We start from the raw sequence: 26841 nt of genomic DNA on the forward strand, positions 1-26841 counted from the left end.
GATTGTTCTTTGCTCGGTCCGATGCGGACTTTTCTGAGTAACACCCAGACCAGCACACGCACTGGCTCTTGCTCCCGGCCTTGGTGGGAAGTCGGCTTTGTAGCGCGTGGGTATGGTGGGGCCCCCTCACGGCTCCTTCCCGCTCCCCGAAGAGCCTCTGAGCCTCTAGACTGAGCCTCTAGAAACTTCTCTTTCCGGTGTCCCTGCCTGTCTACTCCCCTCCTGCCAGAAGAAAGTGGGCAGTGAGGGAGGTCCGGGCCCAGGAGTCCCTGGGGGCCCTGAACCCCCAACGCCTCGTTAGGTTCTTTCCCGCCTGACGGATGGGCTGTTCCCAAGGGGCTTTGGGGTTCAGCAGTCACTCCTGGGAACTGGGATGGGAGTGGGTGGGGGCCTCTGATGGCTCTTTCCTCAGATTCTGCTGGTTCCCGCCCTCCCTTCACCCCACACTGCTGCCCTGGCGCTTCCTGGTCAGGTTCACCTGCTATCCCGTGCCTGCTGCCCTCTGTCCTGCAGGACCGGCCACCCCCTGCCTGGCCTCGAGTCCCAGGGCCGCCGGGAGAGCCCCAGGCACCTCAGGGTGCTGGTGCCCGTAGCAGCACCGCGGGTGGGGGCCACAGTTTTACAGAGCAGAGGTGTGACCTGTCGGGGTGAGTGACCACGTCGGCGTTGGCGTTTTAATCGAGAGTTTCTTTCCTTCCCCAGTTGGGGCGTCAGCTGGAGCCGGAACGCCGTTAACTACCTTGACTTCTTGAAGGCACTGGAGAACAGCCGGCCGGCCACACCGGAGCCCAGGGACGGCCAGGAGCCCGGAGCGCAGAGGGCAGCCGGGGACGGCCAGCAGCTGGACTTTGCGGGGCTGGACCCAGAGGACATTGTGAAGAATGTCCAGCAGGTGGTGGCCGCCGCTGAACTGGCCATGGCAACGGTAGGTGCCTCCCACCCCACCCTCATGCCCACTTCCAGGGAAATGGGAGCTGGGCTTGTGGGACCCTCCCCCTGCTCTCCTGGGGGGCTGGTGTCAGGAAGGCCAGGCCCACCTTGTCCTTTGGGCAAGTGGGTGTCCGTTTCTGGAGGACCGAAAGCTCCCAGGCTGCCCCCGGGGGAGCTCTGAGGCGGAGGGGCCGGTGTCCAGAGGAGAATGGGGGCCCTGGAAGCACCGAGGATGACACTCGTTCTGGGGCTCAGGCCCATGGCCATGAGCGACAGGAAGTGGCCTTGGGGAGGCGGGCAAGGCCCGGCCTAGCCAGGCACAGTGGAAAGGAGCAGGGGGTCAGAGGGTCCCCGGAGCCCACTGACATTTGCTGCCTGTCCAGACGCCCCAGTGCAGCAGCCATCCAGGGTCTGGAATTCCACGGGGGACAGACATTGGGGACAGACCCAGACGGGACCCACCAGCAGCAATGCAGTGGGGCATTCTGGGGTGTGGGCTTAGTGGGTGTTCGTACTTGGGTGCTCACGGGGTGCCACAGAGAGCTGGGAGGGCCCTTCGGAGCAGGGCCCCTGCACCCCGGGGTGACCATCCCAGGCCCCTCTGTGCTGAGCAGCGGCTCACAGACACGGAGCTGCTGAGTGAGGGGGAGAGGAGGGGGCTCTGGGGGCCGCAGCGCTCAGGCTGAGCCCCCCGCCCTGTGCCCCCACCAGCTGGTTCCTCTGTGGTCTTCAGCCGCGCATGCTGGGTCCCAGCAGGGCCTGACTTGGGGTCTGCACGCGCGGTGAATTCTTCCTGGAAACCACCCCCCGCCCAAGCCCTGAGCCCACCACTCGGTGCAGATTCCCCAGCCCACCGCGATGAACGGCGCTCTCCCGACAGATGGGGACTGTGCTGGCTTTTTATAGCGCGCTCTTGCACTTTTCCAGTTGGGAGCCGTGCGGGTGGGCGTGGCGCCGTCTGGCCCGGCGGGTGGGGAGCAGGGGGGCTTCCGGAGACCGTGAGGATGAGTCCCACCCGCTCCGCCAGCCACCGGGGGGAAGACCCGGGTCTGGGGGTCCCAACCCTCGAGCCTTTCTCCTCCGTGGGGGGCCCGGGGGCATGGGAACCCCTTCAGAGACGGGCCTGTTTCCTCCCTTCCTCTTCCTCTTCCTCTTCCAGCAGGCATTTCCCATAATGCGGAACATTTGCTTTTACCATTTTTGAATTGGAACATCAGAATTTATAATATCGTGAATTATGCTTTTATTTAGCGGGCTGGAGTGATAGCACAGTGGTAGGGTGTTTGCCCTGTGCGCAGATAGCCTGGCTGAGCCAGGTTCGATTCCTCCGCCCCTCTCAGAGAGCCTGGCAAGCTACCTAGAGTATTCAATATGCCAAACACAGTAACAACAAGTCTCACAATGGAGATGTTACTGGGCCCGCTCGAGCAAATCGATGAACAACGGGAGGACAGTGTTTCTTTTTTTGAGGGGGGTCACACCTGACAATGTACAAAGGTTCCTTCTGGCTCTGCACTCAGGAATTCCTCCTGGCAGTGCTCAGGGGACCCTATGGGATGCTGGGAATCGAATCGGGTCGGCCGCGTGCAAAAGGCAAACGCCCCACCCGCTGTGCTACCACTCCAGCCCCTGTTTCATTTTCGGACGGCACTCAGCTGGGCTCAGGGCTCACTCCAGGCCGGCCACGTGCCACCAGGCGCCCTCCCCACTAGGCCGTCTCTCTGGCCCCTCACTGTGCTCTCCGTGCATACATGACCCCCATCCAAACCACGGCCACAGTGCCGACCCCGCCCAGGGTCTCCAGGACCCTCCACATAAGCTCAGGTCTCCGGACAGTTCCCGTCCCCAGGCCTCTGCCCAGTGCTGCTTTCTCACAGATGCTTCTTTACAGCCCGCACAGGAGAAAGTTTTTTCCCAAAAAAATTATTTTGGAGGTGGTGCCATCTACACACATATGCATGATCCAAGCTGGACGCCGAGAATTCCACCAAATTGTAAATCAGTGATTGATAAGTTGTTTAAAAAATTAATAATTGTCAAGAACTATCTGCCTTTCCCTTTTATAGGTATATAGATGTTCAAAATTAATAGTATAACTATAGTTCTTTGCTAGCCCAGCAAGCTACCGAGAGTATCTCGCCCGCACGGCAGAGCCTGGCAAGCTCCCCGTGGCGTAGCCGATATGCCAAATACAGTAACAACAAGTCTCACAATGGAGACGTTACTGGGCCCGCTCGAGCAAATCGATGAACAACGGGAGGACAGTGCTACAGTGCATAGTTCCTTGCTAATACTTTAAAAATGAACATAAAATAAAAGTTGGAGCCATAGCCCAGCGGGGAGGGCGTGTGCCTGCACACAGCCGACCGAGGTTGGATCCCCAGCATCACATTGGGTCCCCTGAGCACCGCCAGGAGTGATTCCTGAGTGCAGAGCCAAGAGTGACCCCCGAGCACTACTGCGTGTGACCCAAAAACCAAAGATCAATAAAAGTGGCAAGAAATAAGTCCTACGAACGCACAATTTAGAAAGAGTAAAAAGGGAGAATTAAAAAAAAAAAAGAATTAAAAATGTAAGGGACTTTCCTCGTGTTCACACGCCTTCCAGGCGCAGATCTTACTGTCCGGTGTGCATGGACGGCCCCCCAGAGACCCCCCCAGGCTCCCCATCACGGCGTTTGTACTCAGCGCAGGAAGCTGGACACTCAGACATACGCCTGACAACAACATCTGCCTTGTGTTGTTTTTTTGTGCTTTTTATCTTTCCAGGCGTTTTTTGCGTTGGACAGCGAGGACACTGGCTTTGTGACAGACGCTGACTTCGGGCAGGTTCTGAAGGATTTCTGTCCCAACCTCTCTGATAACCAGTACCACTATTTCCTGAGGAAACTAAGGCTTCATCTCGCCCCTTCCATAAACTGGAAGTATTTTCTCCAGAACTTCAGCAATTTCCTTGAAGAGGTGAGGAAGTCGGAGACGCCTGTTTGGGGAGCGGACTGGCGTCGGTGGCGGGAGAGTGGACGCCCCCACGAAATTGCGTTGACCTCCTTCATGTGTCTTCAGTTTGGGGGCCACACCTGGCAGTGCTCGGGGCTCTGCACTCACGCCTGGCAGGCTTGGAGGACAAAGTGGGTGGGGCTCGGGGATTGAACCCGGGTCAGCTGTGCGCCAGGCAAGTGTCCCGCGTGCTGCGCCGCTCAGCCCTGGGCTCCTTGCGGGCTCGTTGGAAATGGAAAATGAGCATTAATGTGGCAGCGTCTCAAGGCCAGCCTGTGTCTCTCACCCCTCTGAAGAGCTCGGGGGCTCGGGGGTGTTTGTCTGTCTGTCTGGGGGCTAATCCCAGCTCAGTGCTCCAGAGGGGACTGGGTCCAAACCCAGGTGTCCCCCGTGCCTGAGAAGAGTGAAGGCATCCCGAGGACCGGCGGGGCCCTTGCCTGCTGACATGCATTCCCAGGACTCAGGTCCCAGACGGGGGTGCGGGGTCCAGAGAAGGGAGGCCTGTGCCTGCCGCTGGAAGTGGGCAGTCACGGCCGCAGGAGAGGTGACCATGGAGCTGGCCATGCAGCTCGGGGCCTCCGGAGAGGGTGCGCCCGCCCGGGCCGTGGGCAGCGCCTCTGTTTGTTCTTGGGGTGTTTCTCAGCCTCTCGGTGTCAACGGACCAACCCCGTTAGCAACCGGGTCACGGCGTTCCAACCGACGCAGATTCCTGGGGGAGGGGAGAGCCAGTGTCCCAGGGCCGCCTTCGGGGGCCTCTTGGCCCCTCACACACGCGGCACAGACGTCCGGGCGCTCAGGAGTCAGCCCAGAGCAGAGCGAGGGCTGGGGCAGGGCCGGGGGCAGAGGGGCTGCCCGGACCCCCTTCCCTTCAGAGGGCTCCTCAGCTCCCGACCCAGCACACATGGGCTGGGCCTGGGCTGCAGGGACGGAGTGAAGGCGAGCTCGGGCACCGCTGGCCCCAAGCGGCGACTCCAGAGCCCAGCCAGCTCCTCCTTCCTCCTTCCTCCTTCCTCCTTCCTCCTCCCTTCCCTCCTTCCTCCCTCCTTCCTTCTTCCCTCCCTTCCTTCCATCCTTCCTCCTGCCTCCCTTCCTCCCTTCCTCCCTTCCTCCCTTCCTTCCTTCCTTCCTTCCTTCCTTCCCTCCTTCCTCCCTCCTTCCTTCTTCCCTCCCTTCCATCCTCCCTCCTTCCTCCCTCCCTCCCTTCCTTCCTCCCTCCCTCCCTCCCTTCCTTCCTTCCTTCCTTCCTTCCTTCCTTCCTCCTTCCTCCTTCCTTCCTTCCTTCCCTCCTTCCTCCCTCCTTCTTCCCTTCCTTCCTTCCATCCTCCCTCCTTCCTCCCTTCCTTCCTTCCTTCCTTGCTTCTTCCCTCCCTTCCTTCCTCCCTCCCTCCCTCCCTCCCTTCCTTCCTTCCTTCCTCCTTCCTTCCTTCCTTCCTTCCTTCCTTCCTTCCTTCTTTGCTTCTTCCCTCCCTCCCTCCCTCCCTCCCTTCCTTCCTTCCTTCCTTCCTTCCTTCTTTGCTTCTTCCCTCCCTTCCTTCCTTCCATCACCGCAGGGTGGGGGAGGGAACTTTCCATAGTGTCGCCTTGTTTTCAGAAAATCCTTCCAGTTTCGCGTGTCTTTTAAGCCCCGAAAGTGCCTTGTCGTTGCCGTCTGTGAATATAAAAATAACGCTCCGAGCAGAAATAGAGGTGTGTGTGTGTGGTGTTGTTTTTTTTTTTTAAAGACACAGCAGCAGCACATGCCACCACCCTGCTTTATTGCCATGGAAATAACGGGGCTTCTTCACAGAAACCTCCGAGCTCTGTGCCGTGACCGTTCAGTCATGTTCCAACCCGCGGAGCCGGGAGCCTGCCTACCTGCCTTCGTGTCCGTGAAGGGTGCCCTGTGGCTGCAGGGTGGCTTCCCGGGGGCACCGTGCCACCCCATGCCCGGCCAGCCGTGGGCCGCTCCCCTCATTTTATTTCCACTGTTGTTGGCGACCCCGACTTAAGCTTGGGTGCTCGGGCCGTCGGGATCCATGAGACCATCCCCGAGCGGGAACATAGCTGTGACCCTGCTCAGGACGGCAGGACGAGGGAGGCTCCGGGTGCCCGGCCTGAGAGCCACACACGCCCCCAGGTCACTCCCACTCGCCAGTGCAGCCCTTGAGGGGGCCTCGGGCAACCCCCACCCCCAGCCCCCCGGGCACCATCTGAGCGGCCTCCCGCAGGCAGAGCCGTGGGGACCCCCAGAGCCCGGCGGGCGGCCGGGCATCCCGCGAGCAAGGCTGCACCTTGTGTCATTGGCCCTGTAGACGCGCCCCTTCCCCCGGGCGCCCTCCGGGCGTTCTCCAGACTCACTCACGCTGCTCGTGGGAGGTGGCCGGGCGGACCCCCACGTTCGCGTCCGGGAAACGGCCCCTTGAACAGGGTCAGAGGGTGACTTCACCGCTCCCCTTCGAAGCAACTTCACGGGAGCAGGGGGTGGCAGGGCTGGTGCCTGATGGGCGGGGAGCTGGGGAGGAGCGGGGAGGGGGCGGAGGGGAGGGCTGGGGAAGGGGAGGGAGGGGCCGGGCCCTGCCCTGGTCTGGAAGGACCTGCTGAGAACCGGCCGCAGTGGCTGTGGGCCTGGGAAGGGGCCAGCCGTGAGTAGGAACCGCACACACGCGTGTGTCTGTGTGACAGGCAGTGTGTGCACATGTGTGGGTGCGCGTATGCATGTGTACACGTCATGTGTATGTGCGTGTGTGCATGTCTGTGTGTATATGTGTGTGCATGTGTACACGTGTGCATGTGTGTTCGTGTGCGTGAGTGTGTGTGTGTGTGTGCGCGCACACACGCAGGCCCCTTGTGGAGAGATGCCTTGTGCGGGGAGGGGTGGACGGCAGGGTGGTCACTCCCGTCTGTCCTGGCCGTCACAGGCCCAACTGGTCAGTGTCCCTGTGGGTGGGGGAGGGGCATGCTGGCCACTCCGGGAGACAGATCCTGACCTCTCTCAGTTCTACCTGTTGGGACTGACTCCAGAAAGTTTGAGAAAGTTCGACCTGGCTAGGGCTGGGCTGCAGGAGGCACAGCGAGGAGTGACTGCCTGTACTGGCGCTCAGTGCCCCAGTAGTGGGTCTCATTGAGCCTTGATTCTGTTAAGTCGAAGCCTTCGGAAGGAAGTTCTGGAATGTTCAGGGTCCCGCCAGCCCTTGCCCAGAAGGAAGACTGTGTGCCAGGGGTTCCGGATTAGGGGCTGGTCTTGTGCCAGGAAAACGGGGTTCCAGGGTCACTGCCTCTCTTCCACAAGCAGCCTTGGGGCTCCTGTCTGCGGGAGGCAGTGGCGGGTGGGCTCACGGGGCCGGGGTCACCCCGCACGGTCTCCCGTGCACTTTCCCTCCCATTTCTCCATGTTTTAGCCTTTTTTATTTTTTATTTTTTGACAGGCAGTTTTGCCGCTGTTGTTATTTTTAGCATTCATTTATTCACTGTAAATACAAATGAAGATACAGTACAATTAATTTCTTTGCTAATCAAAATATTTGATCAAATGAAGCAATTTTTCAATTCCTGGAAGTAATTATACTGTTCTTGAAAAGGAAGCGGAGGGCTTCTGCACCGCGCGTTTCTAATTAGGCGCTGTGCTACCTGCTGGGCGCCTGCTCCGGGAGGCTTCGGACGTTCCAGGGACACGCGGCGGCCTCCTTCCGAGCGCCGGAGCCCGGCGTGGGGAGGGAACCGTCCTTCCCGCACGCCGGTCTCCTCGCTCCAGCTGGTCGGCAGCCGCCACTCGGGCCACCCCGAGCACTGTGCCGTGAGCTGGGGACACGGGTGGCCAGCCAGCTGCAGGCACTGGCCTGGGGCGCAGCGTGGGCCCCGCGCAGTGAGGCGACCCTCTGTCCCCGCTTCCTTCCTGCCCAGCCCCCCGAGCCTAGAAGTGACCCTTAGCCACCTCGACGGCTGTGACTGCTGATGCAGTCAGCAATGGGGGTCCCCCCACGGCCCCTAGTCCCGCCATAACCCATAATCACCATGGCAACGTGGGCTGGGGCTGGGTTTTGTTGATTTTGTTTGATGATTTTTTTTTCTTTTTGGGTCACACCCGGTGGTGCTCGGTGGACCCTATAGGATGCTGGGAATCGAACCCGGGTGGGCCGAGTGCAAGGCGAACGCCCTCCCCGCTATACTATTGCTCCGGCTCCATCGTTTGTTTTGTTTGGGTGGGTCGGGGGTTGGTCATTTTCACTTGAATCCAGCCGCTGTCCTGGTTGGTTGTTTTTGATATTTTTCCCAGTTTCATAACCATATCTCCGACACTGAGCCTTCGCTTGTATCCCCCGAGACTGTTGGTGTCGTTTTCTTCCTTCGACCGGAGCCCCAACAAGTGCCCGCAGAGGGTCCGACTCTCTCTCACAGAGACGCTTCCCACCCCTGAGCCAGCCTGGCCCCCGCGGGCCGAGGTAGAGCGCAAATCAGAGGAACAAGAGTGGGTGCTGGGGCCCAGCCGCGGCCACCAGGCGGCCGGCTGGCCCGTGTCAAGGCCTCGCTGGAGCTGCTGTGCGCGGCCTTCGCTGGCGACAGAGGCGCCAACTCCGTGTTTCTACCTTTCCTGCTCTCACTGTTTCACGGATGGGCCACTGGCCTACAGGAGTGGGGGGCTCTAGGGGGCCAGCCTTGCCCTTCTGGTGTTTGGCACTTTCTCCTGGCTCTGCGCTCAGGAATCACTCCTGGCGGTGCGCCGGGGACCCTATGGGATGCCGGGGATCGAACCCGGGTCAGCCGTGTGCCAGGCAAATGCCCTCCCTGCTGTGCTCTCGCTCCGGCCCCCAAGTCTGGTTTTCTTTCTCAAGGTGTCTTTATCGCGTTGTGGCAGTAGGATGCTGGCCGTGGTTTTCAGGTTTATCGGTATCTTGGGTCCCAGCGGGGCTTGGGATTAATCTGGCTGGTTGGGGGGTGAGGACAGCTCCGGAAGGTCACGTCCTCCCGTCGCCCACGGTGGTGCAGATTTTAACGGCCTTTGCCCTTTCTCTTGGGCTTCCCTGCCCCGGTTCGGGCTTTGCTAATGGAGGCTGAATTTTGGCATCTCCGTTCCTGCACCGCGTGTTTCTAATTAGGGCTGGGAAACGGTCCCCGTTCCTGGCACAGTTTGCACGACTCCCTGCTGGGGGCCCGGGCCCGGCCTGCTCGGGAACAGGAGGGAGGCGGAGGCCGGCCCAGCCAGCCCAGCCTGCACGCTCCCTCCTGCACGGGGCGCCTCTCCCTGCTCCGGCCGGTTCTGCTCCCTGGGGACAGGGGTGAAGGGAAGGTTCGGAGGTTCATCCCAGAGAGCGTCTCTCGGGTCAGTCTCCCGTCCCCGGCCGTGGGGATGGAACGAAAGGTGCTTGGCTGCGGGGGGGGGGGGATGGGGGGTGCCAAGGGCCAGGCTGCCCCATGGGTCTGTGGGTCCAGCTCTACTGCGCCGTCTCTGCCCGTGTCCACTGGCAACTCTCCGGACACAGCCACACCCAGTCCCCACTTCTGTGAGTCCACACCCCGCCCCGCAGGAAGTGGCCCTTCAGCGCTGGGCCTCAGCTAGCCAGTGTGGGGTGCTGCAGGCGCGCCCCCCACCCGGCTCAGGGGGACAGAGGAGGGACAGCTTCCTGTGGGCGCCAGAACCCGGCGGGCGGGCAGGGCTCCTGGCGGGGAGCCGCTGCCCAGTGACCGGGCTGTCCTCCTTGGGTCCTGCCCAGAGCGCGGCCGAGTGGGCCGAGAAGATGCCTCGAGACCCGCGGCCCGCCTCGCCCAGGGACCAGGCCCACACGGAGCTGCTGGGCCGGCTGCACCGGGCCGTGGCCGCCCACTTGCACGCCATCACCCAGGAGCTGGAGAACTTCGACACGGCCAGGAGCGGCACCGTGTCCAGGGACGAGTTCCGGGCCGTGTGCACCCGCCACGTGCAGGTGCTGACGGACGAGCAGGTGAGGCGCGGCCGCGGGCTCCTGCCGCCCTCTGGGCTCTGGGTCTCGGGTCGCGGGTGCGGGTTTAGGCGCTGCGTGTTGAAAAGCCGGCAGACTTGGGGCCGAGCGATAGCACAGCGGGGAGGGCGTTTGCCCGGTACGCTGCCGACCCGGGTTCGATCCTGGCATCCCATAGGGTCCCCTGAGCACCACCAGGGGTAATTCCTGAGGGCTGAGCCAGGAGGAACCCCTGAGCATCACCGGGTGGGACCCAAAAAGAAAAACAAAGCCGGCAAACTACCCTCGCCCGAGTTCAGGCTGCACAATGGAAGGAGATGCCCATGGGGGGGCCGGCCAGGAGGAGCCCCCACCCCACCCTCCTCCCGCCCTGGTTCCACTCCACCTTCTCCTGGGCACCCCAGTCCTGAGGGCCCCCGGCTGGACACAGCCCCTTCCGTCGAGCCCACCCCCACCTCGGCCGTGGACATCCTGATCTGGGCCCCCAGGCAGCTGCCCAGCTGTCCAGGAACACCTCCCATCGGCCCGTCCATCTGTCCGTCCATCTGAGCACTGGCCACCCGCCCACTGACCTCATGGCCACACTAGCAGCCCTGACCCTGGGTCACCTGTTCCAAGCGGGCACTCAGCAAGTCCGGGAGAGGGACCCCCACCCCGCCCCAGACGGCTCAGGGCTGAGCGGCTGAGGCACCTCAGGGGTCTCGTGGCAGGTCACTGTGCCCCAGAGGAGTAGCCAGAGTGCCCCCGACACTCCCAGTGCAGGGTGGGGGCGTTGCTCTTCCCCACGCCCCCACCCCGAGTCCTTTCTGTGGTGTCTTGATGCCCGTGAGTGGGAAGGCTGCGTGATGGGCCCGGTCGCGTCCCCAGGCTGGCCTCGGGCGGCACCTTTGTAGTATCTCTGCCCGCCCCGCCCCCCGCAGCGCCTGCAGCCCGTGGGGAGACAGCGTTCCCTTCCTGCGGGTGGGTGGGAGCCCCTGAAATTAATACAGTCACATTATTACTCCATGGGGCCGACTAATAAAGGCTTTACTAATACAGATTTTTCATTTCATCTAAATGAGTAAAATGTGACTCTAATTATAGGTACACGGCGCCCGGTGTGAGGCTGAGCGGGCTTTCGTAGACGGGAATCTGATTCTAATTGTCCACGCAGAAGGCGTCCCCCGCCCCCCGCCCGAGAAGCGCTTATTTTTAAACGCCGCCTTCTGGAAAAGCGGGCGGGAGCAGGGACGCGGCAGGCAGGGCCCGGGGCCTCTGGCCGCGTGTGCCGTGTGGCCCGCTCGGGGCCCCGTGGTAGCGTGTCTTGTGCTCGAGCTGGGGAAGCGCAAGCGGCATCCCTGGGGACCCCGGGCTCCTGAGAGGGTGGGTGGGAAGAAACCCAAGCCCAGCAGAGGTGGCGGGGGGCTTCCCGGGCAGCCCGGAGGGGAGGCGAGGGAAGGGCGGGAGAAAAGTCAGCCTAAGTGGACGAGGAGGGACGGGCCGGGCCCCCAGGGACAGACCTCCCCTCTGGAACGGGTACCCCAGCGACACCCCCCCCACACCTCCTCCCTGGCCTTGTCTCCTCAGGCCAGGTCACCTGCGGCCGCCCCCTCTGCCCTGGCCCTGCCTCTCAGGCCATCCAGCTTCTTGGGAGGTTCTAGCACATTCTTCGGCACCAAGCTGCGTGTCTGTGTGTCTGTGTGTCTGTCTGGACACCCCCGTGAGTACCTGCAGCCTGAAGGACGGGGGCCGTGTGCAGAGGAGACCCTGCCCAGCCTCCTGAGGGGCAGAGGGTGGCGTCCAGGCCCGAGGCCCCTGCGTGGACCTTAAATCTTGAGTTCTGTCCTTTTCCTGGTCCAAAGCTCTCCAGAATTTCTTTTGTGTCGGTGTTAGTGGTGCGCACGCGCATGTGTGTGTGTGCGTGTGTGCGTGCGTGCGTGTGTGTGTGTGTGTGTGTGTTTAGACAGCAGATTGTCTTACCTTTCTCTGAGTCTTCAGATGCATTAGCATAAAATTGTGGGTAATCGCCTCCCGCGTTCCCTTCCTCCCTCCTTCCCGCTCTTGTCCCGGCCTTCCCTCCTGCTCATTCCTCAGAGCCCGGCCCGGGGCTCGGCTGCGTCTGGCTCTCGCCCCGGCTCTCTCCGAGCTTGGCCCCGTGTCTCACCGTCACTGGCTTTGCCTTCTCTCTGGGGGCACGCCCCCCCCAAGGTGGGTGGCGATAGTGGTCCAGCTGGCTCTCGTCGTCCTCTGGGGCCCCTTCTCGGAGCCACAAAGCATTTGGAGATGCAAAAAGAAGCGATTCCCAGACAAGTGGTTTGTTTCAAAGTCCTCGAGTCCCACTTCAGCTCAGAGACAGACGCCTGCAGCCATCGTCCCCCGGGGGTGGCGGGCGCTCGGGGCCCCTTCCCGAACATTCCGGGGGTCCCAGCTTCTGCCCGGGACCACCCCCCTTTGGCCTGCACGGCCGTCCCCCTCCCCGCCCCCCCCACCCCCCCCCCCCGTGTCGGGGCCATTCCTCGTTCCCCTTTTACGCTTTCACTTTGTCTGTCTCCAGTCAGCGTTGCATCGGGTTTTCTGCCCTCACACTGCGTGTGGGCTTAGCGCCCCGAGACCCCTCGGGGGGCCTTTCCTGTCACAGAACCATCTTCTGGGGCCGGGGTCAGCTGGGCCCAGCTGTCTTGGTGTCCACCTGCCTTTTCCCTCCAGCCGTGGCCCGCTGGTGGCCTCCCCAGCAGGGAGCCTTAGACGCAGCCTATGGGTGTCGGGATTGGGGAGGGGCTGTCTGCCAGCTGCCCCCTGCGCGTTGGGGACCGTGGCTCTGTCCCTGGGCAGGTGGTCACAGCCCGAGCTGCTGGCCGAGTGGTGCCGGACGGCGTCAGGGCAGAGCCGTGTCCTGTGCGTGCTCCCGCTGGGCTCCTGGGTCTGGTCACCATCTGGGCCACACCCGGCCGTGCCTGACTCAGGATTGCCCCACCCCCAGGCCCCCGCCCCCTGACACTGACCCCAGCCTCACTCCCCTCCCTCGCCCGGGCTGCCGAGGCGACCAGCCCCGTTGAAGCCGCCCCTGTTTCGTGTGATTTGTTAGGGATGGTTTTCCCGAGGCAACTGTCCATGGTGTGACCCCTGACCCCAGCGCGTCCCCATCACCCTCCCCCCGGCCTCTGTGTCCACCTGGACCCTGACCTGTGTCCACGGGGTACCTCCTGGGGGCCGTGCGCCCGGGGTGACTGTGTGGCCGTGACACCCTGTGCTGGGGACACTGGACAGTGGCCTGCTGCCCCCTGCTGCCCACCACTCTCCCTGATAGAAAGTCTAGAGCCGGCCTGCAGGCGCCCTCCTCGGCCCTCACTGCCCGACTCTGGGCCCACCCGGGGGCGGGTGGCATCCTGGAGTCGGCGTTGGCAGGCCTGGGGACAGAGGGGTCCCGGCGGGTCCCAGGGCACCCAGTTCCACGCTGGACGCAGGTCGCATCCTGTCTGACTGACTCAGAGAATGCTGGGCCGCAAGGTGGACTCAACCCTGGGCCCCTCGCCGACCCTCACTGGGCACTGCCGTTCCCCCCGCCCCCCCACACACACACACCCCTCACCCCTCAGCTGCTGGGACCCGCCTGTCGCCCGTTCACCCAGGCCCCGCTGGTTAGGAGTGTCCAGCGCAGACCTGGGTCAGCCTGGGGCGGGGCAGGGGCCTGTGCCCGCGGCCCGCGCCTGACCGTGTCCCCGGCCAGTTCGACAGGCTCTGGGCCGAGCTGCCGGTCAGCAGCAAGGGCCGGCTCAAGTACCAAGACTTCCTGCGCCGCTTCAGCTCCGACAAGTTCCTGCAGCCCCCGGGCGACTCCACGCGGGCCCAGCGGGGCAGCAGCGTCCCCGACAGCCTCGGCAGTTTGGCCGTGACGTCGCCCGCCGAGCGGGACCCGCGGGCCGGGCTCAAGACGCAGAGTGAACCCAGCGTGAGTGTCCCGGGGCGCGGGCACCCGAAAGGTGAGCAGGAGGGCGGAGGGGGGCCCAGCGCACACCCCTGCCCCGCCCGCTCCCGCCTCGGGCATGCAGGCGCCAGGAGCACCCCCAGGAGTAACCCGAGCCCCCGGGGGTGCCGAAGACGGGGCAGCCGGGCGCCGTCCCCACGAGGGGCCGCGGAGCACAGCCAGGAGTTCGAATCCCGAACGGGAAAGAAGGGGGGTCAGTGAGGTCACCCTGAGCCCTCCGTGGGGCTGGTGAGTGGCAGGAGCCTGGTTCCGGGGGCTTGGGCGGGGTGGGGGGGCTGCTGACAGAGAGGGAATGGGGTGGGGGTGGGGTGCAGATCACGAGTACAGCCAGGGCACACACAGCCCCTGCACACGGGGGCCGCCAGGGGGAGGGGGTCTGGGTCACGTGAAATGCACTCAGGGCCCCCCCCAGAGCTCAGGAGCCAGGGACACCCCCACGACAGCCTCACAGCTCACGCTCACGCCAGGCAGTGTGTGGGGGGCCATGCGGGGCCTGCCTGAGCCCCAGTCCCCCCTGCCCGCCCCCGTTTCAAAGAGGAAATGTAAGAAAACAAGAACTGTGTCCTGCCGGGTGGGGGCGGCCTTAGGAAGGGCGGCTGTGCCCAGAGCGTGTGTAACTGTGCACGCAACACGCACACACGAGCATCTGTGTGCATCTTGCATACATGAGCACACGGACACATGCACTTATACCTATGAACACACACATTTGTACATGTCACGTGTATGAAGACACATTTGTATGTGCGAACACACGCCCTCGTACACACGACACACCTGCCCCCGCACATGTGTTTTGGGAAGGGCCCTTCCTGTGCTTTGTCCCCAAACCATTTGGGGTCCACTGGCCTGGCCCGCCTCGCCCCGGGAGGGAAACCCCCGCTGACCCCTGCTGACGGCGCCCCGCGTCCCTGCAGAGCGCCCTGGGCGCCGCCTCCCTGGCCGGGAGCCTGCAGAACTGCGAGCCCCTGGAGAACAGGCTGCGCCAGAAGATGAGGAGCTGCTGGCGGGAGTTCCTGAAGGACTGCAAGGACAGGGACGCCGACCGGCTGGGCCACGTCAGCACGGCCGACTTCCTGGGTCCGTCCCCCAGCCCGGTAACTCGGGGCCGGCACCGTGCGCACCAGCCCGGGGACAGACAGGCCTGCCCGAGTGCGGCTGGGAAAGGGCCCGAGGGCTGCAGACGGTGGGTGGGAACGGGCCGCCCCCCCTCAGGCTGCCCCCCCAGGCTCACTGCCAGCGTGGAAATCCCCCCAGTTTTACCTCACAGGAAACGGCTTCGGGCCTTGTGAATCTCGTCTGCTGCAAGGCCCCATGACTGGCCCGTTCTTGGTGTTGATTTTTCTTTTTGGGTCACACCCGGCGATGCCCAGGGGTTCCTCCTGGCTCTGCACTCAGGAATTACTCCTGGCGGTGCTCGGAGAACCACATGGGATGCTGGGAATCGAACCTGGGTCAGCCACTTGCAAGGCAAATGCCTTACCTGCTGGACTGTCGCTCTGGCCCCCGGCCCCTTCTTAGCACGCTTATGACCCTTTTCCAGGGGTCAGTGTGTTTGTTTTGTTTCTTTCTGGAGATGCTAATATCAATCAGCTCATGACAGCGGTATAACAGCCGCACTAGGGATGGAGTAAGAGGCCCGAGTAGCCGGGCAGGGAGCCGGGAGCCGGGTCTGCGTGCAGAATCTCAAAGCCGATCAGCAACCTCAGACCCTTCGGACAGACTCAGGAGCACAGGGGACCTCCTCCATGGGGGGGGGGGGGTGATGGGAGCCCCAGGAAAACCTGCAGAGCCTGGAAGCCAGAGACACCCCAGCCCCGGGGGTCATCACAGGTGGGAGTGCACGGAGCCCGGCCCAGGGCTGCCCGAGCTGGAGGCTCAGCGCTGGGCCTGAGGAGTCGCTGTTGGGTCCCGCCTGCATTCTGGGGAACACCCCGGCCACCCCCGCGGTGTTCCAGGGCCTTCGGCACTATGCCCCGCAGTGCTCATCAAGCTGGGTGGTACCAAGGACTGAATTTGGGTCAGGTCCATGCACCATGGCCTGTGCTGTTGCCCTGACCCTGCAGTGATGGCCGGGTGCCAGGCGGCTACCTCCACTGAGACACTGAAACAGCCAAGCAAGCCACTTAGGGGAGAATGGGTAGTGTGTGTGTGTGTGTGTATGTGTGTGTGTGTGTGTGCACGCGCATGGGTGTATACGAGTGTGTGCGTGTGTCAGTGTGTGTGTGCGTACATGAATCTGAGTGTGCATGTGCATGTGTGTACGTATGTGTGTGTGTGCGAGTGTGCGTATGTGTGCATATGTGTGAGTGCGCACGTGCATGGGTGTGTGTTCAAGTGTGTGCATATGGTGTGTGCACGCACTGTGGAATTCTATACCACAGCTTTAAAAAAATTTGTTTTGAAATGAAGGGGGCTGGAGCAATAGTACAGCGGGGAGGGTGTTTGCCTTGCTTGCAGCTGACACGGGTTCGATCCCCGGCATCCCGTAGGGTCCCCCCAGCATCGCCAGGAGTGATTCCGGAGTGCAGAGCCAGGAGGAACCCCTGAGCATCGCTGGGTGTGACCCAAAAAGCAAAAAAAAAAACTTTGAAATGAAAATTTGCAGCAAACTAAAAGAACCTTGAAGGAATTTTTGTAAAGAAAATTAAGTCGGCAGGAGAAAGACGCCGTAATCTTCCCTCCTCGTGCAGTGAGACCGGCTGTGGCAAAGGGGAAGAGGAAGGAAGGGCCGGATGGGCCTCCGGACGCAGCCTGGGGGCGCTGGCCCTGGCCACTTGCAGCCCAGCTGCCCTCTGCACACATGGGTCTTGGCGCCTGCGCTGACGGTCGCGTCCCTCGTGCTGGCTCTGCAGCCCCGCTCACTTGAACCCGCTGCCCAACCTCGTCCTTCCAGGCCCTGCCGGGGGACAGGAGCCCTGAGATACAGGGCGTGCGTCCCCGCCCCAGCCATGTGGCACAGTGACCGCACTGAGATCCCACCACCCCGTCTGTCCTTCCGTCCTGTCTCCTGGGTCTGTCCAGCCTCCAGCCGTGAGCCCGGGGAGCGAGGACCCGGCGAGGGCCGGAAACAGATGAAGGCGCGCCCGGCCCCGGCCGACCCCGCGTCTCTGTCTCTCAGCTCTCGTGGAGAAATACGGCCTGGACGTCAGCAAGGAGGAGAGCCAGCAGCTGGCCGCCAAGTACGACTTCAAGGACAACGGCCGCTTCGCCTACTGTGACTTCATCCAGAGCTGCGTCCTCCTGCTGCGGGCCCGGGAGACGTCCCTCATGCAGCGCATGAAGATCCAGAACGCGCACAAGATGGTACGTGGGGCCGCCCGCTGGAGCCCTGCGTGCCCCCTGTCACACGCACAGGCCCCAGGCCTCTGCCAGCACCTGGGCGCACCTGTGACGTGTGTGCGGCGAGACCCGCGGACACCAAGCTCGTAGCATTGCGTTACCTCCTCCCGTGAGCCAGGCCCGGGCCCTCTAGAGACATGCACGTCCACACACAGGGTGGTCCGTGTTGGTGCGTGTGACGTGGGGGAGCTGGTCTGATGGGGAGGGCTTGCAGGCTGGTCTGATGGCAAGGGCTGCGTGTGGGTCTGATGGCGAGGGCTGTGTCCTGATCTGATGGTGGAGGCTTGCGTGCCGGTCTGATGGTGAGGGCTTGCAGAATGGCCTGGTGGTGAGGACTGTCCACAGACCCCCCACCCACGGATCAGGAGGTCGCCTGTGGGAGCCTCCAGCCTCCGCCTCCCCCTCTCAGCACCTTCCTCATGCCCTGCCCCGTGGGCTTTCGGGGTCTGGTTTGGTTCCAGAAAGAAGCTGGCACCGAGACTTCGTCGTTCTACTCCGCCCTGCTGCGGATCCAGCCCAAGATCATGCACTGCTGGCGGCCCATGCGCAGGACCTTCAAGAGCTACGACCAGGACGCCAGCGGCTTCCTGAGCGTGGGGGACTTCCGCAAGGTACTGCCCCCGGCACCGCGCCCACCCGCCCGGGGATGCTGGGCCGCTCCTGCCACCCCGCGCCAGGCCCCTAGACCCCCAGTGCCGGCCAGGGCTTGACCCCCTCCCCTCCCGAGGCCTTGCCCGGGAGGGGCCGCGGGGCTGAGGACGGCGCCCCCTGCAGGTTTTGCGGCAGTACAGCATCAACCTGACGGAGGAGGAGCTCTTCCACGTGCTCGAGTACTACGACCGGGGCCTGTCCGCCCTGGTCCCCTACAACGACTTCCTGCGCGCCTTCCTCCAGTAGCCGCCGCGGCCGGGCTCGCTCCCAGACCAGCAGAGCATGCCCGGGGCCTTCCAGAACCTTCCCGGCGTCTGCAGCGCCGCATGCGCCCTACCCTGCTGAACCCCGAGCTGGGCGCCGGAGGCCAGGCCTGGTGCCCTGCGCCCCCGCCGCCCGTGGGCACCCCCGAGCCTCAGGCTCCCCTCCCCACGTCATTTGAGCAAATAAAAATATTGATCTTTGCAGGAATGTCTGTGACACTTTGAAAGAGCCGCCGAGGGGACCTGCCTAGGAACTGGGGTGTCCGGAGGTGTGACCTGGCCACCTGTGGACGTGGCAGACATGCCCCAGCGTCATGAGCCCCACCCCCTCCCCACCCCTCGGGAAGCAGCCAGGAGGGGAGAGTCCACTGCCCTCTGGAAGGCTCTGAGGGCCAGGAGCGACAGGCTGGGGAGCTGCCGGAGTGTGTGGCCAGAGGCTTCTAGGGAGAGTTGGGGCCAGTAGCCCCGGGCCCGCGTCAGGACTGCTGAAGCCCCTCCCCCTTAGACCCTGGGAGGCCCCCACCCTGGCAACCCTTCCCATAACAATGGCTGCGAGGTCACTCTTGTCCCCGTGAGTCCTGGGTTTCTGCATGCAGGGAGAGCTGGACTCTCGGGGGACTGGACATGGGCAATGCCACGGGGGCTCCTGTACCCCAGTTGGCTGGGGGGGTGTGAATGGATGGCTGGATGGATGGATGGATGGATGGACGGATGGATGGACAGATGGATGGATGGATGATGGGTGGATGATGGATGGATGGATGGGCAGATGGATAATGGATGGATGGATGGAATTTGGATGGATGGACAGATGGATGGATGGAGACGGATGGATGGATGGATGGATGGATGGATGGATGGACAAAAAGGATGGCTGGATGAGGGATAAATGGACAGATCAGTGGATGATGGATGGATGGACGGATGGGTCAGTGGGTGGATAGGTGGGTGGGTATGTGATTGGTGGGTGGAAGGTTGATTGGGTGGATGGGTGGGTGGGTGGGTCACTGAGTGTTGAGCAGACTGGCAGATGACGGGCCGGTGGCCAGTGAGAGGCCGTGCTGGGAGACTGAGCAGGTCAGTGGACGGACGTGGGGCGGTGGCAGGACTCCGTCGTGTGGGGAGCTCATGACTGGGGCCCGCCATACTCTCAGTTTGGCACGGGCCGGGCCAACCAGGCCACCACCGAAGCCAAGGTCACCTGGGGACGGTGGGAGACGCGGGCAGGTGGGCCCTTAGAACCCCCTGGTCCCCCTCAGGTCCCCCCCGGGTCCCTCCCCGGCGCCACCTGGGGGACACCCACCCCGACACACGCATGCCTAGATCTTCTTACAAAGACTTTATTGTCTGACATGCTTGACAAAAAAACTGACAGCCACGATCAAGTTATGCCAGAATGATGGAGGAGCCGCCGTCTTCACGGCCGAGGACTCGGGATGAATCTCCCTTAAAGGGACAGCTGCGTCATAACTTCTTTGCCACATAAAAATACACCGTATTCTGCAGGTACCTTAGGAAGACCCAGCTCTCTAGATCCTGGTCCGCATAGAAATTCAGAGATGCCCCCACCCACCCCCACCCCGCCCTGTGTGCACGTGTGTCCAACCCCCCCCCCAGAGAGAAGGGCGGGAAGACCTGCACCCACCCACTGGGCCCAGGAAGCGGGGCGGGGGGTCTGGAACAGAACCCGCCAACAAACGGGGCACGCAGCAAGCGCTGGGTGCGGGGCGGGTGACAGGCTCCCGTCCTGCCTCTGTCCCTCTGGTCCCCGCCCCGTCACTGCCTCTCTGGTCTCCCCGTCTCTGCAGCCGGGAGGCAGCTGTGGAGGATGAAGGTGCCCGTGGGGCTGCCCTGGAGGGACGCACCCCAAAACTCGGCCATCGAGGCAATGGTGCTCTTGGAACATAATGTTTGAAAACCAAAAACAGATGCGGGTGGGGGGCGGGGAACCCACAAGGCAGAAAATCTCGGCGTTCAGTAAAGGCAGAGTCGGCCACGGCAGCCTTGGCGCGGGCCCGTCAGATGCAGCCCCCTCCCCCCGCCATCGGGGACGGACAGGGGACCCCGGGGGGAGGGGGGAGGGGACCAGTGCTGGCGTGTCGCCCCCGAGAGGGGGCCGTTGGGGTCGGGGTGCTGGGGGCTGAGGGCACAGCAGACAAACCGGGACTCGCCAGGGAGACCCCCAGGGAGACCCCCAGCCTCTCGGGCAGAACTGGCACTCGGTACAGCGGGAGGGGGCAGGGGTGTGTGTGTGAGTATGTGGGTGTGTGAATCTGAGCGTATTTGTATGTGTGATTTTATGAGGCGCTCTGGGTGTCTCCGTGTATATGTGTATGAGTGTGAGTGCGTGTATATGTGTGAGTATGGGTGTGCGAGTGTGTGCATGTATGTGAGAGCATGAGGGTCTGTCTGTGTCTTCGTGTGTGTACGAGTGTGTGAGTGGATGTGGGTGTGTGAGCCTGAGTGTGTGTGCATGTGTGACTGTGAGCAGGAGGGTCTGTGTGTGTCTCGATGTGTATGAGTGTGAGTGTGTGTATGTGGGTGTGTGCATCTGTGAGCGTGCGCGCGCGCGTGTGACTGTGAGCGTGAGGGTCTGTGTGTGTGGCTGTGGGTGATGTGTGAGGGTGAGGGTGTGTGAGTGTGTGCAGTGTGTTGTGCGTGTGGGGGGGTGATTTTGTACCCACTTGGGTACAGATACATAAAGGGGTCCTGGCTGCCCCAGCCCCCTGTTCTGCAGAGCGCCGGCTTCCACTGAACGAGGCAGGGTCTGGGGACCCCCAGCTGGTCCCGCCTCCCTGTGGCTCCTGTCACCGCCCCCAAGGCTCGGTGTGAGTGGTGGGTGCTGGGCCCACCCAGGCCATAGTCCCTGTCCCTCCAAATGCCCTGCAGGGACCCTCCCGAGGCAGGCGGGGGCCCGGCCAGCTGCAGCCCGAATTCCTGAGATGTCCCTGAACGCCCCGTCAGAGGGTCTCCGCCGAGCGGGCCCCGGGGTGGCCCCCGCCCGCACCCACAGCCAGCCCTCAGCCGGAGGGAGGATCCGTGTCCGGGAGCTGTGGGGCCCCGGCCAAGCCCCCCTCAGCGAGGTGGGTCCAGCGAGGGCCGCGGGGGGGAGGCGGGTGGCGCTTCCGTCCCCGGCGTCGGCCCATCGGCGGGGGGCTCTGCGGGGGGCGGGCGGGCAGTCAGGAGTTCCGGGGCGTGGGCAGATCGATGACGATGGGGGGGTTCACGGGCTGGTAGTTGACGGTGCACACGGAGGCGTTCACGTAGGTGGTGGTGCCATCAGCCATGACCCCGTACCCTGGGGAGCGAGCACGGGCCGGTCAGTGGGGCTGCGGGGCGTGTCCAGGCCCGTGAGGAGAGGTGACCGCGACACGCCTGCGGCACCCCCCGGGCTGTGACCCCCGAGGCTGAGCCTGGAAAGCCCAGGGCGGGCGGCTGGAGGGAGCCGTGAGCGACCCCATCCTGCCACGCGGGGGTCCCCGCACCAGGACCCGAGCCTCGGAGGGGCGCGGGACACCCCCCAGGCCCCCGCCCCGGCCCTGCCCGTCCCGCCGCTGACCTTCGTGGATGTGGCCGAAGACGTGCAGCCGCGGCTGGACCCGCCTCTGCACCGTGTTGAGCAGCTCCACGCAGCCCACACGCTGCATCTTCTTGGGGACCCAGTCCAGGAAGCCTGCGGGGACACGGCAGGCGTCGCCCGCGGCGGCCCCCAAGCCCCAAGGTGGGCGATCTGGAGCCCCCAGCCCCGCCCCTGATCAGCTGACCCAGAAGAGTGAAGCCCCCTCCCCAAAGACCCCTCAAAGGCACACCAAGAGGACCAGGACCGCGGGGGGGACCCTTCCCCGCCCACCCCCCAGGACAGGGGCCCGGCACCCCCCACACCCACCTGGGTGTTCAGGCCCCGCCCCTGCACTGGTCCGTCCTGGCCAGTGGCCACGAGGGCTCCAGTGCAGGACAGGCTGCGGCCCCCCCCCCCCCCCCCCGCCTGCCCCGCGCCCACCTACCCAGCGGCGGCCCGTGCGTGATGAGCACGTCCACACCTTCGGGGATCAGGTTCCATTTCTCCAGCAGCGCTTGGCCCCGCGGGAGGTTGAAGCCCCAGCCGTAGAACCAGGGCTGCCTGCGGGGGGCACAGGCTCAGGGGGGACACGGCTCGGGGGGGGGGGGGACACGGGCTCAGGGAGGGACACAGGCTTGGGAGGGGGACACGGGCTCAGGGGCCAGGCCAGGGCCGCAGGTGGCGGGGTCTCCGCGACACAGAGGTGGCCAGGGTCCGAGTCGGACCCCCAGTCTCAGCCCTTCAGTGTACGGTCACCGCCAGCCCCGTCCGTCACCCCCACCTGCCCCCCCACCGGGGCCCCCAACCTTCCCTGCGGAAAGGGGGTGGGGGGCAGTGTCACTCGAGGGTTAAATCCTGGGGGCCTGGCCTGGTTCCCCCCCTGCTCAGTGTTCCCCAAACTGGGGCCTGGTAACGGGGGGCTGGAGGGTGGTCACCCTGGGGTGCAGGGGAGATGTAGGAACGCCCATGGGTGGAGGAACAGCCCACGCAAGGCCACTCGAGGTGGGCCCTGAGCAGGACAGCGGGGAGGGGTGCGGGGCGGGTCTGCCCGGGGACCCCATGGAGGGAGACGGGGTTCAAGCCTTCACCAGGCTGGGACTCCCCCGACCCAGCATCGCTAGGGATGGCCCCTGTGACTGGAATTGTGGGTGTCCTGGAGATACTGGGTGGCTTCCCCGGGACCTCTAGGATGGGGGGCCACGGGGTGGGGGGGAGTGGGTGAGCCCAGACTGGGGCAGGAGGGCTCTCGGCCTCAGGGGGCCGGGCACGCTGAGCTGGTCCCGCCGGACCTCCCCGGCCCGCCCACGGGGACGGCGAGACCCAGGCCTGAGCCAGGACGCTGGGGACGGCCCTCCGTGCCCGCGCCCCCCGCGGGGCCTGTCCCAGCCCGCAGAGGGGCGCGGGGGGCGGCTGCCCGTCCCGGGCTTCTGTCTTCCCGCTCGAGAGGAACCATCGGAATAATTTTCTTACAGAACGGCAGTTGCTATGGCAACCAGAGCAAATTTTCCTTTTCTGAAACAGATGTCTCATTTAGTTGAAAATTAGAATGTGAACAAACCCATGGGAAAAATTAATTCAAACTTTAACAGAGCACCGAGTACGCTGCGAGCGCGCCCAGGTTAACCCCTTAACAGCCTCTCCGCGACGCTGCTGACCTGGGGCCCCTCTAATTAAGCCGCTTAGCCCAGACGCGTGACCCCCGACCGCGTGCCACGGGCCTCGAGGGGATGGGGGAGAGGGGCTCCGGCACCCAGCAGGCTGCAGGCACGGCCACCCCATCCTGGGGGGGGGGGGGGGCGGAGGCCGGGGCTGGGCCACACCCCAACTGCAGCGAGGAGGCCCGGGCACAGAGAGGGCGCACGGGCGTCTGAGCACACACAGCAGGCGCCTGGCTGGGCAGGAAGGACACGGCCCGCGGCCCCTCAAGCCTCCTGCGGTCTCCAAAGCCTCTGGGCCGGGACCCCAACGCTTGTGGACTCTGTCCTGCCGGCTCTGGGAGCACCCACCAAGGGTTCCGCACTGGGTCCCCCCAGCAACGGGGCCTGTGCTCAGGTCCACCCTGTGTCCCGCCCACGGCCCGGCCCCCTGCCTCTCGCTTATGCTACTCCAGCCATCGAAACACCCTTCCTAGCCTCTCCCCAACCCCAGCCTGGCTGCCAAGGCCACCTCCTCCAGGAAGCCTTCCCCGATGCCCTCCAGGCACCAGGAGCCAGGCTGAGCCTCCCAAGGCCCACAGACTGGCCCTGGTGGGATGGCCCCTGGGTCCGTCCCCCAGAGAGGATGGCTCCGGGCGCTCGCTCGGGAAGAGCCAGAGGGGAGCAGGCAGGCAGGAGAGCAGAGCCCGCCCCCCCCTGCCCTGTGGGACCACAGGACTCTGCTGCCCTCAGACCCTCACAAGTCCCGTGAGAAAGGGGGTGGGGGCTGGCCTCAGTCTCCCCAGCAGCGCCCTGAGGGCACAAGCCGGCCTCCCGCCCCCACCAGCACCCCAGGGCGGCCACGAGCCCCCCATCCTGGGGAAACTGAGGCTGAAGGCGCAGAGTCGAGCTGCAGACCTCTCCCCTCTCCCCTCACCTTTCACCTCAGCACTCACCCCTGACCCCTCAACTCTCACCCCTCAACCTTCATCCTTGACTTCTCACCTCTCACCCCTCAGCGTCACCCGTCACCCCTGACCCTCACCTCTCACCCTGACCCTGTCTCCAGCGGCACTGCTGGGGCGCCCTGCCTGCCCCTCCCGTGGGAGCCCCTGGCTGAGGCTGTGGGGGCGGGGGAGGAGGTCCCACCCCCCGGTGACACGGGCCAGCCTGCCCCGGGCCGGTCAAACACTCGCCCTGCCAGGGGTGACAGAGCAGGAGGGCGCAGGAGACGGACGGGAGGGGCCTCATGTGCGTCAATGTGCACATGCAGTCATGTGTGCGTGTACACGTGTGTATGCACCATGCCTGTGTGCACACACACACACAACTACATGCACACATTGCACAATGTGCCTTGTACATGCGTGCCCCTGGGTACAAACGTGTACACGGATGCGCCCGTGTACTATGCATGTGTGTCTGTGTCCGTGTACACGTGCTCGCGCGTGCCCTGTGCGTGTGTGCAAGGCTCTGTGCCCCGGTGCTTGCACACATGCAGGTGTGTACGTGCACCTGCCTGTGTGTTTGCATGTGTGCTCACCGTGTGTGTCTGTGTCTCTCTGCGTGCGTACACGTGTCTGCACGTGTGCAGGGGAGGATGTGCACTGCACGTGTGGGGTATGCGAGTGCGTGGGCCTGTTTCCTCGTGCACGCACATACGCACTGTATTGTGTGCACTGCATGTAGGGTTGCGTGCAGGAGCGTGTTTCTGTGTGCATGTGGACCGCGTGCAGCTGTGTGTACCTGCACCTCTTGGGACAGGCCGCTGCCCCCAGCCCCGTCTCGGCGTCCCAGCCCAGCTCCTGAGGGTGTGGCGGGGAGGGACTCCTGGGCCGTGGCCCCCGCTCCCCTCTGCCCTGCCAGCCCTGGGGTGGAGGGTGGATGCCGGGACAGCCCGGGGTCCAGGGCCAGCACCCCTGCTTCCGGGAGAGTCTCCCTGTTCCCAAGGGGCAGGTGACACCTGCCCATAGCTGGAGGCCCCAGGGGCCACTGGGTCCCCACCCAGGCGGGTCTGTCTCTGCCCGAGGAAAGGAACCATGACCAGGCACCACGGGGGACACACGAGGTGGCCTCCTGAGATGGGGGGACGTGCCGGAGCAGGGGACCCACTCCCCCAGCCTGCAGGGGTGAGGAGACGCTGCCCGCAGGGCCAGGAATGGGCTTGGGCACGGGGACCTCGACAGGGCACGGGGTGTGGGGGTCCACCTGAGACCCTGCAAATGGGGGTCCCGGCGGTTGCCCCCCATGCTGGGCTGCAGCCCCACAGAGCTGGGCGGGCCCAGGCTAAGTGGAGCTGAGCCAGACTGGGGCAGGGGGGAGGCTCCAGGCGCCGAGCACTGGACTGCAGGGCCCGGGAAGAGTCTCAGCTTCTCGAGCACTGCCTGGGAGTCACCCGTCAAAATCTTCTTTCTCTTTGGGGCTGGGGCCATAGTACAGCAGGGAGGACATTTGCCTTGAACGAAGCCGACCCGGGTTCGATCCCCGGCATCCTGTAGGTCCCCCGAGCCCTGCCCAGAGGGAGTCCTGAGTGCAGAGCCAGGGGTCAGCCTGAGCATCACTGGGTGTGACCCCAGAACAAAACACAAATTTTTTTCTTTTCCTTCAGAGAAAACGCAAATGATCTGGGACGAGGTGCTGGGGGGTCGCGCCCCAGACGTGCCTGAGCTTTGCCCGGAGCCGGGGGCCGAGTGGGCACAGAGCTGGCCTCTGCCCATCTTCCAGCCTCTGTCTGCACCCCTGCACCCACGGCGCCAGCGGGGGCGTCTCTGGAGAGGCAGGCCAGGGCCCCGGACAGCCCAGCCCCCTCCTGCGCCTTCCTGAAGGATCCCGCTGCCTCGAGGGCAGGGGCCAGCGGCAGGGGCCAGCCTCAGGCCAGGGGACAACGCAGGGGCCAGTCCCACACCCCCCGCGGTGACCCCCGAGCCCAACCCAACGCCAAACGCCAAGCTCCTTTCCTCTCAGCAGCCTCGCAGGCTGGGGGCGCAGGAGCCCCCCTTGGCGTGTACTTGGCCCCCCAGGGCCCCCGAGGCGTCGGTGCCCCCCCAGGCGCCCACTGGGCAAAGCGCCTTCTCGGGCGTCTCTGGAAGGAGGCGGGACCAAGTGCCAGCGAGAGGAAGTCTCAGCTGTCACCAAACCTGCGTGTAAAAAAACCCTCCCCGTGCCGCATTCATTTATGGGCTTGGATGCAGTTTTTGTTCTCGTTTAACTGGAAACGGCCTTGATTTTTAAAAAAGGAGGCGGCGGGGGGAGGGGGAGCTGGCAGCCGCCGGGCCCATCTGCTCCGCCGGTTCTGGTATTTCAAAGGAGGAGCCGAGACCTGCTGAGACGGAAACTTGGGGCTGCGGTGGGGCCTGGCGGGGCAGGGGCCCGGCCGCACTCCCGGGGTCTCGCACCCCAGCTGGGCCGAAACGTGGGCCTCGGGCGGTGCCAGGAAGGTGCCTGGGGCGGCCGTTGGTTGGGGCGCTCGGCCGCCCTGAGGGGCACCCGGGGCCTGCGGGTCCGCAGCTCACAGCCGGGGACACGGGGACTGAGGGCCGGGGACGGGCCAGACAACAGCCTCACATGTGCACACGTCACGTGCACGTCAC

The 26841-nt window shown here is 64.3% G+C and overlaps 2 protein-coding genes across 3 annotated transcripts in view; one reads left to right on the forward strand and one right to left on the reverse strand.

Moving 5' to 3' along the window:
• The window catches only part of EFCAB6 (EF-hand calcium binding domain 6), an 86232-nt gene extending 68191 nt beyond the window's left edge, over window positions 1-18041 (forward strand). Inside the window, exons 24-33 of the mRNA XM_056107080.1 lie at window positions 703-925; window positions 3699-3890; window positions 9614-9841; window positions 13545-13770; window positions 14246-14274; window positions 14305-14309; window positions 14752-14882; window positions 16924-17108; window positions 17606-17755; window positions 17919-18041. Coding sequence (XP_055963055.1) covers window positions 703-925; window positions 3699-3890; window positions 9614-9841; window positions 13545-13770; window positions 14246-14274; window positions 14305-14309; window positions 14752-14882; window positions 16924-17108; window positions 17606-17755; window positions 17919-18041 — 1492 coding nt within the window. The remainder of the gene's footprint in view (window positions 1-702; window positions 926-3698; window positions 3891-9613; window positions 9842-13544; window positions 13771-14245; window positions 14275-14304; window positions 14310-14751; window positions 14883-16923; window positions 17109-17605; window positions 17756-17918) is intronic.
• MPPED1 (metallophosphoesterase domain containing 1) overlaps window positions 1-26841 on the reverse strand; it is a 225515-nt gene that overhangs the window by 182993 nt on the left and 15681 nt on the right. Inside the window, exons 4-6 of one of the 2 annotated variants that reach the window (XM_056107025.1) lie at window positions 22063-22178; window positions 21618-21731; window positions 21222-21356 (exon numbers count right to left, since the gene is read on the reverse strand). In XM_056107025.1, the coding sequence (XP_055963000.1) occupies window positions 21238-21356; window positions 21618-21731; window positions 22063-22178 (349 nt within the window). In that variant the 3' untranslated portion in view covers window positions 21222-21237. Of the gene's footprint in view, window positions 1-21208; window positions 21357-21617; window positions 21732-22062; window positions 22179-26841 lie in introns of those variants that run through there. The other variant, XM_056107023.1, reaches the window with a different exon arrangement.

Source organism: Sorex fumeus, unplaced genomic scaffold, assembly GCF_029834395.1.
Source record: "Sorex fumeus unplaced genomic scaffold, SorFum_2.1 ptg000153l, whole genome shotgun sequence".
Classification (NCBI taxonomy): Eukaryota; Metazoa; Chordata; class Mammalia; order Eulipotyphla; family Soricidae; genus Sorex; species Sorex fumeus.